At 43.1% G+C, this 14,504-nt stretch overlaps 2 protein-coding genes across 2 annotated transcripts in view; both read right to left on the bottom strand.

Moving 5' to 3' along the window:
* Positions 1-80: 80 nt before the first annotated feature.
* On the bottom strand, positions 81-7,015 carry LOC131105615 (uncharacterized). Its single transcript, XM_078790505.1, has 13 exons — positions 6,979-7,015; positions 6,804-6,863; positions 5,958-6,086; positions 5,231-5,821; positions 4,871-5,139; positions 3,774-3,905; positions 2,851-2,928; positions 2,493-2,615; positions 1,620-1,769; positions 1,348-1,515; positions 1,079-1,270; positions 797-988; positions 81-658 (listed from the first exon to the last, which is right to left on the bottom strand). Exons 1-13 carry the CDS (start codon positions 7,013-7,015, stop codon positions 569-571), a joined length of 2,211 nt encoding a protein of 736 aa, XP_078646631.1. The 3' UTR covers positions 81-568.
* Positions 7,016-7,481: 466 nt separating this feature from the next.
* LOC131105616 (lysosomal thioesterase PPT2-A-like) overlaps positions 7,482-14,504 on the bottom strand; it is a 213,248-nt gene continuing 206,225 nt past the window's right edge. Inside the window, exons 2-9 of the mRNA XM_078790663.1 lie at positions 14,053-14,223; positions 13,140-13,293; positions 12,231-12,326; positions 11,847-11,954; positions 11,627-11,710; positions 11,469-11,553; positions 10,353-10,407; positions 7,482-9,135 (exon numbers count right to left, since the gene is read on the bottom strand). Of these exons, the coding sequence (XP_078646789.1) occupies positions 8,992-9,135; positions 10,353-10,407; positions 11,469-11,553; positions 11,627-11,710; positions 11,847-11,954; positions 12,231-12,326; positions 13,140-13,293; positions 14,053-14,205 (879 nt within the window). The 5' untranslated portion in view covers positions 14,206-14,223 and the 3' untranslated portion in view covers positions 7,482-8,991. The remainder of the gene's footprint in view (positions 9,136-10,352; positions 10,408-11,468; positions 11,554-11,626; positions 11,711-11,846; positions 11,955-12,230; positions 12,327-13,139; positions 13,294-14,052; positions 14,224-14,504) is intronic.

Raw genomic sequence — 14,504 nt, 5'->3', positions numbered from 1 at the left:
ACCAGGAAGTTTGAGGTGGCCTTCAAGCGCCATAAACGTCACCAAACAAAAATAAACCAGAAAACGCCATATCATTTGGATCAGAGTATTTAATTCTCTTGAGCTAAAAAAAAAAACAAAACAAAAAAAACCCCAAATACAGGAAAAAACACTGAAAAATACGTCCTCAAATAGAAATATGAAAGCAGGGGCGCAAAGTTCTTAAAGACTGTTTTTGTGCCCAACTGCAAACAAAAAAGGACAAAAGACAGAAGGTTATAATTCAGAGAAGGTAGCATCAAATAGATTTATCACTACATCCAGCGTGAGACCAATGACATTCAAAAATCAATGACTGTACCCATACAGTGATAAGTGCTAATCTTTTAAATCAAGCTTTTCCATCAAGGCAGTAGCTGAAAGCTCTGAGTTCCCTGCGGGTTGTACCAGAACCCAGCGGCTCGTTGTGCAATCCTGCGGAATTAAATAGAAACACACACCACCATTATATGCCAAGTACCATATTGTCAGTAAAAGCTGGTGCCTAAAGTGCTAATTTGGCATCCGGCAACGCTCAGCCATCCTGAGGTCACAAGCGCTCATCATGTTTCTTCTGCAAGTTGAGCTGCAGCTCCTCCACAAACTGATGGTCCCGCTCCTCAGCATCCCGGAGGATTCGCTACGTGGGAGATAAAGCCTTGTTCAATACTCCATGGAGGCTGAACTACCGTATTTGGATCAAGTGTATTCTTTTATCAATACCCATCTATTTTGGCATCAAGACGATAAATGGCATCTTTCTACAGATCGGACCTACCTCTATGAGTTGGTCTCTCTTCTCCAGGCTGGCTCTCAGTTTCCTCTCTGCTCGCTCAGCGTCCTCTCGCTGGTTCAGGCGTGTTCTGTCTGCCTCCTTCCGTCGCTTCTCTTCCTCACACAACGCCCGTCTGGCGTTACTGAGCTGAGCCGACAGCGAGGACATGGTCCGAGTATGGTTCTCCTGCTGGCTCTGACACCCGCAAAAACAGGAAGGGTTTTATCTACTGTAGATTTGAGGGAACAAAATGGAATAAGTACGGCACTTGAACGCTTGTCCGACCTCAACAACAGTCTGGTACTCCTGCAGGGTGGCGCTGAGCTTGGTGACCTCCTGGCACAAGGCGGCGCTGTGTCCCTCTCGCTCCTTCAGCAAGGCTGCCAGGTGACTCTGCTTCTCCTTCAGCTGCGAAGCCAGAGCTGCCTCAGCTCCGCCCCCTGCCAGGCCTTGGCAAATCACAGAATCCGACAGAGCCTGGAGAACACCATGAACCCGCATGGTAACACCATCCATTGAACATCAAGACAGTTACATCGTTTTTGGTTTTTTACCTCAACGGCCCTCTGACAGCTCTCTAGCTCCACCTTAAGGACATGGATGAGCGCCTCCTTCTCCTCGATGGTGGCAGCAAGCGCCCTGTCTCGCTGCCTCCACACCTCCCTCTCCTTCTCCACCTCTTGCAGGTGACGTTCCTTCTCATCCAGAGCCACCCGAAGACCCTGTGGGGACAAAATGTATGACAAAAACCTCCAGTGGAGTGATGCGTGAACACTGTCTGCATTATATCAGCCTGACTTGTTCCTTGTTTTAAGGGAAAACTTACGTTGATAACGTCCTGGTTGCCCTGGAGCACCGTGTTTAGTGTGTCCAGGTCTATCTCACGGTCTCCTGCGGCTTTCCTTAGTGAAGACACCTCTTCCTCCAGATGCTTCTCTTTCTCGGCCAATTCAGATGACAAACTCTTCATGGCAGCCTGTGGAACATTCACACAAAAATAGTCACATCTCAGATTTGTGACACTGTGGTTCTTCAATTACAGACATTGCATTCTGTTCTATTCTTCTTTTGTGGCGTGCAAGTATTTTTGTTGTCCACTAGATGGCGCCAGATAAGTGTATAGTAGCAGGAAGACGCCGGGACCCAAAACTTCAGCTCCAAACATCCATCCATCCATTTTCTATACCGATTATCCTCAAGAGGGCGTGCTGGAGCCTATCCCAGCTGTCTTCATGCGAGAGGCGGGGTACACCCTGGACTGGTGGCCAGCCAATCCCAGGGTACATATAGACAAACAACCATTCACACTCACATTCATACCTATGGACAATTTGGAGTGGCCAATTAACCTAGCATGTTTTTGGAATGTGGGAGGAAACCGGAGTACCCCGAGAAAACCCACGCATGCACGGGGAGAACATGCAAACTCCACACAGAGATGGTCGGGGGGGTGGGGTAGGGGGTGGGGACAGTCGAACCTTGCTGTGGCCTCCACCCAACTCCAAACAATTATTTAGAAAATAACAATAAAAAGAATAATGAAATAGGCTCTTCATTCAAGCGCATAATAAAAACGTGTCATTTAATTATTGCCGTATTTCCTCGCCAATTTTTGAGGTGACCGCCATAAATTCATGACCGAAATATAGTAAAGGATAGTGTGCAAGTCTTGTGATGTTCTTTCATTGCCTCCACTAACCTTCTCGTCACTGAGGATTTCTTTCAGGTTCTCGCACAGTTTGTTGATGATTTCCTCAGCGAGCACGACCCCGCCTCTTCCTTCTCCCTCCACACACAGTCTTCTGATCACAGCCATGCACTCCTGAGGGTTAACGCGCACACGATCATTTAGTACATTAGCTACATCAGTCAGCAATGAGGGAGTCGTGTAGTTATTCTGGTATGTAATGGGCCCGGTGCCACACGCTAATTATTATCATAAACTGAAGCGTTGAAGCATGTCAAACACAAGGTTGCCAGGCGTTTAAAGGCGAGCACAACTGCTCAAAGCAACAACATTCCAGAGAGCTCAGAGTCAGTCCGTTGTCGTCACTCACCTGGATCAGACGATGGCGGCTGTGCAGGGAGTCAGCCAGGCGAGGCAGCAGAGAGGCGCCGTTTTCCTCCGGCAGAAACTGAAGAAAAATCAAAAGAGGAGACAAAGAAACGTTACCGACTCATTACCAAAGAAATGGGTTTTACCGGAAATACTCTGAAGCGCAAAGGACGTCATTCTATGTAACAAGATGATTGTTTTAAATTTTAATAATAATTTGGAGTGCATGAGAAAGTGTAAAGGAAAACATAACTTGTATTGACTTATTTGACTGATGCTTTTTGATGTTGTGTTGAAGATAAAAATCTGATAGATTGCACTACTCAATATCGTCAGGTTTAAAAAAAAAAAACACATCAGGAGGTCACCTACAGCCACAGCGGTTAATTGAATAGAGGTGTTAGTTGGAGTGTTTACATTTGGTCCGACCGTCCTGCGACCCTCGTGAGGATAAGCGGTATAAAATGAATGAACGAACGGTCCGACCGCTCCCCTGGGACAGAAGGCCCCTACTGCACGGTGTTTGAAAATGTAAACGCTAATGACGGGTGAGCGCCTTTTCACGCAAATACTCATCAGCGGTAAATCTGCAATGCAAACATGTGCGGTTACCCAACTGGTTTAAACCGTTGCATTGACATGTTCTTGAATTATCTTCTAACTGACAGTCAGATGCCCGTCAGTCATGTGAATGCCTCTTTTGTCCTCCTCGTCGATAACAAACATCCTGGCTGCTCAGCCCAGGGCAAACTCCACTGGTCTGGCAAGATTCCACTCTGTGTGTGTGTGTATGTGTTTGATCTACACCAGTAAATGAACAAAATAAGGTGCCACACCCCCCCACCCCCCCGCCTCAGGTTACATAACAAACTGGGCATACGGAGGCACTCATGGGAAACATAAAATGACAACTAGCACGCTTACATGCGTTCCATCAGCGCTGATCTTAGTGGAGCTCACTTTCAGGTCAGTCTCCAGGGTCCTGACGCGGGCTTCGGCCTGGTCGAGTTGCCCTCGCAGGTGCCTGACGACTTGCTGGACCCGGCGAGTGTTGCTCTGGTGGGGACAAAGGATCTTCTGTTGAACCTGGGAGGTGGGAAGCCGGAACAGCGGAAAAGCGGTCGTGCAACTACGCCGGACCACAGGATGTAGCCGACTGTGTCAATATTGACATTTTATAGCCACATCATGTTCGCATCTTTGACAGCTCCTGTTCAGGTCACGTAGACAATAAAAGCACGTTGCTTCAGTGCTTCAGGGAATTTCCTTCACATTCCACAATTTCCTGCATGTAATATATGCTATATTCATCCAAGTCCAAGCATTCCCTGTCACTGATGACCAAGCAACATGAATACAATACATGAATACTGCAAAGAAAGAATACAATAACCACTGCGGTTAACTGGTTCCAGTTCCATTCACAAATGGAATATTTTCATAGAGCACGGAAAAACTATTACCACCTTTTAAATGTGGTTTTTAACATGATTAGAGCCCTCTAGACATAAAATAACATCCCTATAGTCACCTTTAAACGTGTTTTGCCCTATATATTAGGCATAACAGAGAATCAGACTCGCGTGTGTTGCTGTATGTGTTCCTGTGGCGGACAGGAAGTGAGGTCTGGGGTTCAGAGTTGAGTTTTAGCTTGGCAACACAGTAGCCCGTGTTTTTATTGGGGATTACTGTGCCTCTCTGGAGATCACAAAAACCTGCAATAAAAGCCTTTTGATCAAGTCTGGTGTTTGTGTGTCTCTCTGAACTTTACAGTAACATTACTGACACCTAGTGGCCAGTGTGGAAACTAAAATAGACTGCCTTCAACCAAGAAACAGGAAGACGTATTAAAGGGGACCTATTATGCTAATTTTTGGGCCCTTTGTATGAAGTTGTGGACTCCTATAGAGCAGCTACACACAATAACCGGCACAGAAATGTTCATTGTACTTTAGAAAATGTAATTTATAATGCCAGAGTTTTCCCTGAGTGTTCCAGGCTCTGTGCTAGCCCACACCCACCTGCTGATGAAGAGGCAGGAACTCGTCCTTCAACTCAGTCAGAACGTCCTGACGCTCCCTGTTCTCCTCATCGCCAAAGCTCGGGATCCTGCTCACGGTGGGAGAAGTCACCTCGCTGGACCGCCGCCTCTTGTTCTTCCTGGCCAGGACTGGAATCTTGCTCCCGGATGGCGACTTGACAGGCCTTCCTTCCATGCACCTCAGTTCCCTCAGGATGCAGCTGACTGACTGGTTGGCCAGACTGGATGGACTCCGTGCGGGAGGACCCCCTCAGGGAAAAGGTGGATGCCGCCAGGGAGGCGGGACTTGAGCAGACGGATGGGATCCTCTGCCAGTGGAGGGGCATGCTGTGGGACTTACCCCGGGACAACGGCAGTGGAGAGAGCAGCTGGAAAGGCATGTGGCGAGGAACGCCACACACTGACTCGTAATCCGAGTCAGACACCCGCAAAGAGTCGCAGCCTTCACAGTTTTGACCTTTTTGGCATCTTTTACCTGTTCGGATAAAATATGGACATGCGTCCCACTTCTCGGACCAGCACTCGTACTCGGACAGAGCCATATTTTCTTTCAGCATCTCCCGGTAGTCCTCCTTCTCCGCCTCGCCGTCCTCCTCGCTGGTGCTGCCCCGGCTGGACACGTCCTGCGGGTGCCTCTGGGTGTAGATCTTCCGCACCCAACGTCGAATGCGGTCCCGCTCCTGCGTCAGCGTGTGAAGCCGCTCGGACGACAGCTTCCTCACCCTGGCGATGACCGAGTCGAACTTGAAAACCCGCTCCAGGACGCACATGCACTTGCCGCACACATACTCTCCCCGCCCCCCGCCCCGAACCACTGGATGGCCTACGATGTGGGTCAGAATTGCCAGCAGATCCGTGTTTTTGGAGGGGGAGTTGAGGGACAACTGGGACTTGGAGAGAGACGAGGAGGAGCCGAGGGACAACATGCTGCCTGAGAAGGGAGACACATGTTTATCCCATGTATCCCATGTATTCCATGTATCCCATGTATCCATGTATCCCATGTATCCCATGTATCCCATGTATCCCATGTATCCCATGACACGGCACCCCAGTTTAACACTCACCCCATGGGCTGCTTGGCGTGGACCCGGACTGGCTTCCTCCTCGCAGGGACCTTGTGGGGGTCTGAGGCTGACCTGCCTTCTTGTGTTGGCCCCCAAACAGCCACCGCCTTTGATTTCCCTGAAGAGCACCTCCACATATGCGGCAAAAGTCATTTGCACTCCTGGAGGCCATCTTGATGAGCGGGATATGAAATAAGGAAAAATAAACATAGTTCATTGAATGAATGCGTGCCTTCACTGAATGAATGAATTTATTCAATTCAATTGTGACTTACAAAGTTTAGACAGACGTTTAGGCGGAAATGACGAAAGGTATTTCAAAATAAGAGACGTCGACTGTTAGCTTCGACATTGCTCCATTACCAATCACGTCATCGATACACACAAACCAAACAATGCACTAATCTTTTGCTCGACGGGCTAAAACGATGTTTTGCCATCCTTGTTTGTCTTAAGAACTGTTAGCGAAAAGTGTCACAAGTTCGTCGACCTTTGGCCACGCAGGCGGCGAAGTGTCCCTGAACTACACTTTTCCCTTCCACGCCTCATCACCGGAGCTCACAGTCACTTCTGTCACATTAAAAGGTCCTTTTTCTCCCCCGTGTGGACATGATAGCAATTGTAAACCAACTCAAAAGTGGACACGCACACAAACTTTGACAGAAAACAGCTGTCACAAGCATGTGTCCTTATCTATTTGTTCCGAGGGTACCTGAAAGCAGCGTGCTTTTACAATATAGAGCCACGTAGGAGGTTACCTTCAAACAAGTGTGCGTCCATTCAACAAACCACCCCGAGTTAGCTTTTAGGCACATGTCTAACTTTTCAATCTTGAATTATTGTTACCTTTGAATGCGGCGAGCTCACGGTTGCTCTGCCGGCCGGACGACACAAACTCCAAGAAATCTTCAACGAAGAGCAGTTGTTTCCCGCGGAGTAACACATCAACAGTTGGAGTGACTCGGCTGAACAGCAGACTGCAGGGAGGTGGGTGTCACCTTGCTGACGTCATCAGACATACCTGTTGGGTCCCGTGACCGCAAGGTGAAGTGGTTCATTTGTCCAATCGTTGTAATGCTGACTTTTGGACGTACAATTTCCCTTACATTAAAAAGCGAGCACGCAATTGAGCTATGACTGAATGAATGTACATAAAAATAACCATTTACTGATATAAAGAAGGTGTTCCCACGCGGTATGCAGTAGTAAAACTTAAGGCAAAAGTTAATATGAGACTGAAAATATTTAAAACAACTCCAGAGGTGACGGAACATTTACTGTGTGATTTGAATGTTTGAATGGACAATTCCACCGATGTCCACTAAGGGGCAGTAATGGTGTGGTCATCACCCACCCCTGCCGATATTTCTCTGAGAGCAAAACACAATAAGGTAAAAACGTCCGGGTTACTGTCTTTGAATAGGAGTTAGTGGAGTATTTTAGCAAGACAAGAACATACATGGTACATAGTCTCTTTTTCTTTTACACTAAATATTGCTCAAACCTTGAATATATATACTGCCTTTTATTAGGAATACAGTTAATGTCGTTGATGTTGATACAGGTACAACGCAGGTTATCTTCTGAACAAAATGTGGAAAACAACGTAAGAAAATGTGTGTCGTTTTTTTTGTTACCATTGTGTACTTTTTAGACTTCAAAGGACCGTGTGCAAATCACTCTAAATTACATTTTTGTTAATATCAAGAAGTATAACACCACTGCCGACTAGCATATGTGTTACCAATAGTGGTGTAAAAGAACATATTGCACAAATGTCTAAATTATTTACAACAACGAATGAAACTGCAGTGAAATTGATGTAGTCAGGGGGGTCCAAATTCGGAAACTATCATTTAACAAGGAAAAATACCAAAACTCAGTGGTGATTTTACATTTATTATGAGGACAAATAACCCAAAAAATGTATAGATTTTTATATTTTATTCCTACATTATGAAAAACTAACAAAAATAATTGTCATTTTTTTAAAATGTGGTTGAGGCAAAGTCTAACTATTATACAATAAAGCCATAATATCCCAAGAAGAGTTTTTAAAAGGATGGAAAATTACAAAATAAAACAGAAATGGCAAAAACAGCTGTAATTTTATGAGAATGAGGTCAAAATATTAAGAGAAAAATGTTGTATTCTGGATGCATGGCGGTCGAGTGGTTAGCGCACAGACCTCACAGCTCGGAGACCACCCTCTTCCAAAAACATGCTAGTTAATTGGTGACTCCATAGGTATGAATGTGAGTGTGAATGGTTGTTTGTCTATATGTGTGCTATCCTCCTGCTGGGATAGGCTCCAGCTGCGACCCTCATGAGGGAGAATGAATGAATGTTGTATTCTAACAAAAATAGTTAAGGATTCCTGAGAATACACTTGTAATATTATGAGGAAATATAACATCATTTTAATGGCAAAACTGTTTAAATATTAAAGACATAATTATTATAACTTTTTCTTAACCTAATTGTTGCTGTGTTTTGTTTTTCATAATATTACATTTTTCAAAAAAAAAAATAATTTTCTTTAATATTTCAACTTTACACTATTAAAATGACAATATTTTTGCTTGTAATGCTGTGATGCTCATTAAATGACTTTTCCTGCTTTTTTGGTATTTTGACTTTAATCTTGTAAAAGTGATGAGTGTTGATTTTTTCATTTGTGCTGTTTTCTTCATTCATTCATTCATTCATTTCCTACCGCTTTTTCCTCATGAGGGTTGCGGGTGTGCTGGAGCCTATCCCAGCTGTCTTGGGGCGAGAGGCGGGGTTCACCCTGGACTGGTCGGCAGCCAATCAAAGGGCACATATAGACATGTGCTGTTTTCTTGTTAAATAAAATTTTTATAATGTACCGCGGGCCAATACAAATCCATCCACGGGCTGCAAATGGCCCCCTGGGTTGCTCTTTGGACACCCCTGTTCTACAGTATCAATCACGTGCATCCGTGTTGGCGGCATTCAAGTTCACTCAGTGCGATGGAGAGTCTGCCTCTCAGAGCGTGAAGATGCGTTGATGTCAAGTCAGCCACTTCTGGATGCAGCTGCTGAACACTGTGAAGTTGGAGTGCCAGTGGATGTGCTGCACTCCCGAGTAGAGGCACAGCGACACATCTCCACGGGCATTCAGTGTCTTCAGTCCGAACGTGTCATTCCTGTAAAACTTTTAAACAAACAGGCAAAAAGGAAAGACGGTCCTTTAGTGGAACATAAAGTGAGCAACTGAGAAAGGGGCGCTGCCTTTACAAAGATAACCGAGAAATTAGGGATGTCTGATCACTTGACCAAGTACCGCTAATGATCGGCTAGATATCAGCATATAAATGCAGCAGAGAACTACACTCCTCTACTGTATTGCAGGGGTTCCAAAGTGTGGCCCGGGGGTCAAATGTGACCCGCAGCTGTTTTTTATTGGCCCATGGGACCTTTGAGAAATACCAATTACACAAAAAAGCCAAAGGGAAAAAAGAGAGGTAACTTTACAAGAATAAATATAAAATATTGAGTGTAAAGTAGGAAAAAAATAGCTAAAATGTAATAACTAAAAGAAAAATTTGGTAATATGAGAACCATAACAGAGAAAAACTTGCAATGTGTGTAAAATTGAGTTGGGGAAACGTTATAATACTAAAATGAAGTCAAAATATAGCAATAAATTCAGTCAGTAATGTTAAGAGGGAAAAATCTACTAGAAATAAGTTAAAATATTTGTAAAAATAAAAAGCAAAAACGTGGAATGTAAGGAGAAATTACTAACTTTTTCTTTCAGTATAAAAAATCATTTAAACATATCTACATGGGCTGATATTAAAAAAAAAAGTAAAAGTGGCCCCTGTATCTTTTAATTTTTCAGTATGCGTGTTTGGACAACCCTGCTCTAATACTTCAAGAGGCGATTAATCAACATTTTTATGATCAATTCAATGATTAATCACCCATTCAGTAAGTACAGCTGCATATTCCAAAGAACATGTCAAAAATAAACTCTTCTATGTCGCTAAGTAAGGTAAAAAACGACCATGCGTATAATAAACCATTTTAAAATGTGATTTGTGATGATATTTATGACCACTAAACTAAACGTTTGCTCATAGAGACGAGTTGAGACTGACTAAACAGCGCCTCTGTTGGTTATAGTTGAGTACTACAAGCTATTTTGCCTCAATTGCTTCAAGAGGCAATTAGTCAACAATCAATTAGACACAACTGCACGCATAAATTAGGTACACTTGCACAATCAAAAAGCTGTATCGACAATAGAACCTCATGAGTGCAGTTGTATTGTCATGTAACTTTATTATATGGAATATGGAATGATCATCTTTGTAAAGGCAGATAGATGAGTGCTTTGTGGTTGAAACATGAAAGTCCATGTTGTACCTCCTGGTTCCTCATTTCCACAACGTGCTCTTTGTTGTCATAGAATCCAAAATGGCTGATGAAAAGAGGAAACGGGTGTTAAAATCTCACTTTCATGCCTCCGCGGCTATTTTGGGAAGTGGCACTTCTCTAGTTGCACCTGAGTTTACGTTTATTATGAAAAAGATCCTCTTTCCAAAATGTCATCAGGCAAATAAGTGGTGAAATGTGGACACGCACTATGCTTCATGTTCCCAAAACGGCTAGAACAAGGGTGCTCAATGTGCAGCACAGAGGCCATTCCGAGCCTGCAAGTGCTTTTTGTAAATAAAAAAAATTAACAAGAAAACTAATAACAACAACATCTATTATAAGAAAAAATAATTTTAGTAGCACAAAGTTGAAATATTAAAGAAAAACAATTGTTTTTTTAAACGTTGTGATGTTATGAGAAACAAACAAAAAAGTTCAAAAACTTATTTAACATGAAAACTAATAAAAACTGAAAAAAATGCATTAATGCTACATTTATTAAAAAAATATTTTAAGTAATATTATGAGAAACAAACAAAAAAGGAAAAAAAATATGAAAACTAATAAAAACGGCAAAAATTTAAAATTATGATTCATTATTATTATTTCTTTTGCATGTGTGTCACACTGAAATGTTTCAGATTTGAATATAAGTCGATGAAAACATACGTTTTTAATTGAAACTCCTTATTATTAAGGGGGGAAAAAACCCAAACCTACTCGGCCCTGTGTGAAAAAACGACTGACCCCCGTTACAACGTAACTGAGATCAATCAGTCTGGAAAAGGTTATAGAGCTTTCTCTAAAGCTTTGGGACTCCAACAAACCACAGTGAGAGCCATTATCCACCAATGTCAAAAACATGGACCAGTCGTGAACCTTCCCAGGAGTGGCCGACCAACCAGGGGCGATCCCTTCCTCACACAGGGCCGTGGAGCTTTGGATTTTTTTTCCCTTTAAATTCATTTACAGTAAAAGCTGCATTTTGTGTTCCGTTGTGTTGTCATTGATATCTAACTTATCTAACTTGATATCTATCTTAATATCTAATTGATATCTAACCATTCTTGTCAGCAATGTCCAAATGCAAGGAGAACATCCAACCTGGACTGCCACGGGGTGATGACGCCGTCGTCGGGTCCTCCGATCAGCACCAGCTTCTTAATGCGCAGGAAGTTGTCCCTCCAGGCTGAGGTGGCGAGATGGAGTACACACATTTTTACTTCCAGTGCTTCCCTGATACCACAAGAGTTCATCCTTACCTTCCATCTCTTTGTGAGGTCTGTCGCCGTTGAGCAGCGGCAGGAAGTTGTTGTTTTTCAAGTAACTGGACCTGTGATGAGGATCTGTGGAAAGAACGTACAGTCAGACCTCGGATGTAACAGACTTCAATCCATGGTCCTGTGCGAATCAGGAAGTAGACATACTAGTTCATGTTGTTTACCTCTCTTCACAGTGAACATGAACGTCTTTGCTGCTCACCGTTCCAGTAGTTGCAGATGGACACTTCCTGTCCTACTCTGTTGTAGCAAATGACAAAGACGCTTTTCTTCACGCTGTCAGGGAACACCCGATGAAGATAGTCTGTGTCTGTTGTTTACAGGAAGAACAATAATTATTATAATTATTAGGGATGTCAAGTATTGGCTTTTTTGCTCAAAACTGATATGCCTATATTTTACAACTCTCAATTTCCGATACCGATATCAAGCGATACCGATACGGATATGTGTAACACGACATATCTCCTGTATACTGCATTTTGTTGAATAAATTTGATACAGATATCATATTGCATTTTTATGCTGATATTGGGCTGATTATTATCAGTGCCATTAATTATCGGACAGTCATCGGCTACATCACCTCCATATTGGCCTGCCAGGGGCGAGGACAGCGCAATGAAAGTGTGAACGTTGTGGTCGGGTGTGGTGGAGAGAAGTGCTCGACAAATAAGACCACCTGTGGAAGAAACAAACATTCTTAGGTACAACTGCACCATATTGCTAAGTCACCTGGGCCTGCTTACTGGTCTTTTCTTTACAGCTCTTATATTTGAGATCATTTGATTGATTGATTGATTGATTGATTAGACCAGTGCTTGCAGTCCAGGGGCGGCATGGCATGTGAGGCAGGGGCGGGGCTTTTTGCATAAAATGGCTTTCAGGTAGGCAGGTGTGTTATTGGCTTTGCTTGAACCATGCTGGTACTCGCAACTCATACTGGACTGTACAGATCAATAAATTGAAGAAATAAATTCCAAGAATTTCTTTATGGCATGACAAAAAATAACCGAATCATTAGTCAGCCAATTTTGTGTGTGTGTGTGCATGTGTAGCCTCAATGCTAACGAGTCGACACACATGAGTGTGTGTCTCCAAGAAGTGCTAGTATTAATATATATACGTATATATATACAGTGGTATGACAATGTTTGGGCACCCCTGATGATTTTCAAGATGTGGGTAGACACGCATATAAACACTTATCATGACCACCAGGAAGAAAGCCGCAACTTGAAAACGCTTTCTTCAGTGAAAAAGTGTAGCAAGTGAGGGAGATGTTCCACATGTTCCATATTAGAAGAGCATTATAAAGTCACTGTTGCATAATAGGGGACCTTTAAGTGTTGACTCACACTTGGATGGAAGGGTGTGTCAATATTGCTAACCTTTTCTAATCCCATCTCACCTCCCATCTTTCATCGTCAATGCAAATATGTTCTTCAATCAAGTGACAGTGTTGTGTGTGTGTGTGTGTGTGTGTTGTGTATACCCTGGGAGAAACACAGAAGGTGAACGCCGTCACGAGTCTGCCTCATGACAGGCTCAATGACCTTCCGGAAGCCTTCCACCTGCTTCCACAATGGCTGGATGCTGCCCATGTTCTTGTACACGTCCACCACCGTCACCTCTGTGCCGGGATGCACCTGGAGACAAGGTAACCAGCAAACACGGATGGAGAGGAGATGGACAACACTGATTAAATCAAGAGTGTTATCACTGACCTCATTGTCCCACTCAGCGTGAAGAGAGTAAAAACGTGTGGAAATAACAGGAGATCATGTCGCTTGTTTATATTGTGCACATTACGGTAATGGTAATGGTAATGGTAATGGTAATGGTAATGGTAATGGTAATGGTAATGGTAATGGTAATGGTAATGGTAATGGTAATGGTTTTATTTCATTTGAACATGCATCAGATTCCAATTGAGTGCATCTCATAATCAGTTCCCAGTTCCACATGTCCAAAAGGAGTAGGAAGAAGCAAAGCTTATTAAATCCTACCCCTCCATCTGGTACTTTTACAATCACTAACTGTTACATTTGTTCACTTCCTGCTTTCCATAATACAGTTTAAGGGTTTTTTTTTGTGTTTTGTTTAGTTTTTTTGAATAATGTACCTCGTACTGAAGTACGAGGTGATATTAAATATATTAACTATATTAAATATATTTTACCTCATGGTTTGAACATAATAAGGACATTTTTTAGCTTAGGGGTAGGAAAAAAATGGTAATTATACGTACAAAATGACAAATGACCAAATGTAACTATGACAATGAAATGTAAAAAAGTCTTGTAATGAAGCTGAAATATTGCATTTTCAAGTACGTCAATGTCTGCCCTTTTTCAAAATGAGGACAGCAGCCTGAAAGCGACTTCAAATGTGTTGTAAATGATTACCTTACTAATGAAGAGCGCCAGAGTTTGGAACTGTTTGGGTCCATCGAAGATGCCGTGCACGATGATGACTGGCCTGTAGCCCTCAGTGCACACCCGGGTGAGGAGCAGCAGCAGGAACAGCGAGGATCCACGGGAGGCCTCCGGAGTCCGCATCCCGTATGTGAGTGGATGCTGTGGATGTTTTTTTTGTTTGTGTACTCGGTGTGACTGCGTGCGTGTGTTCTTGTTGTCTACAGACGCTTTCTCATCAATAGTTTGTTGAAGGCGGGGGATGTGAGGAGTCCACCCACTCAGCAGCCAAACCTCTCTTAACTAGTATTCTTAGTATGTTACTCACTGGATGTTGTATTCATGATGACACATTTGATTATTTTCATTTTTCTTTGTATTGTTTTAACAATAAACTTACATTAAAAGATGTCAAGTTGCTATTGACAACTATTGTGTCATAT

The sequence above is a fragment of the Doryrhamphus excisus genome, linkage group LG5, assembly GCF_037039965.1.
Source record: "Doryrhamphus excisus strain RoL-2023G ecotype Guam linkage group LG5, RoL_Dexc_Guam_v1.1, whole genome shotgun sequence".
Lineage (NCBI taxonomy): Eukaryota > Metazoa > Chordata > Actinopteri > Syngnathiformes > Syngnathidae > Doryrhamphus > Doryrhamphus excisus.
Note: the sequence above shows the minus strand (reverse complement) of the source record. Positions and strands in the feature narration are given on the sequence as shown.

Excerpts from the sequence above, each read along its gene's own strand:
- LOC131105615 (XM_078790505.1), bottom strand. The coding sequence starts at position 7,015 with ATGAACCACTTCACCTTGCGGTCACGGGACCCAACAG. Across the intron at positions 6,864-6,978 it reads GCGGTCACGGGACCCAACAG|ATTTCTTGGAGTTTGTGTCG; the intron begins GTATGTCTGATG and ends TCTTCGTTGAAG. Across the intron at positions 659-796 it reads AGAGAGACCAACTCATAGAG|CGAATCCTCCGGGATGCTGA; the intron begins GTAGGTCCGATC and ends TCTCCCACGTAG.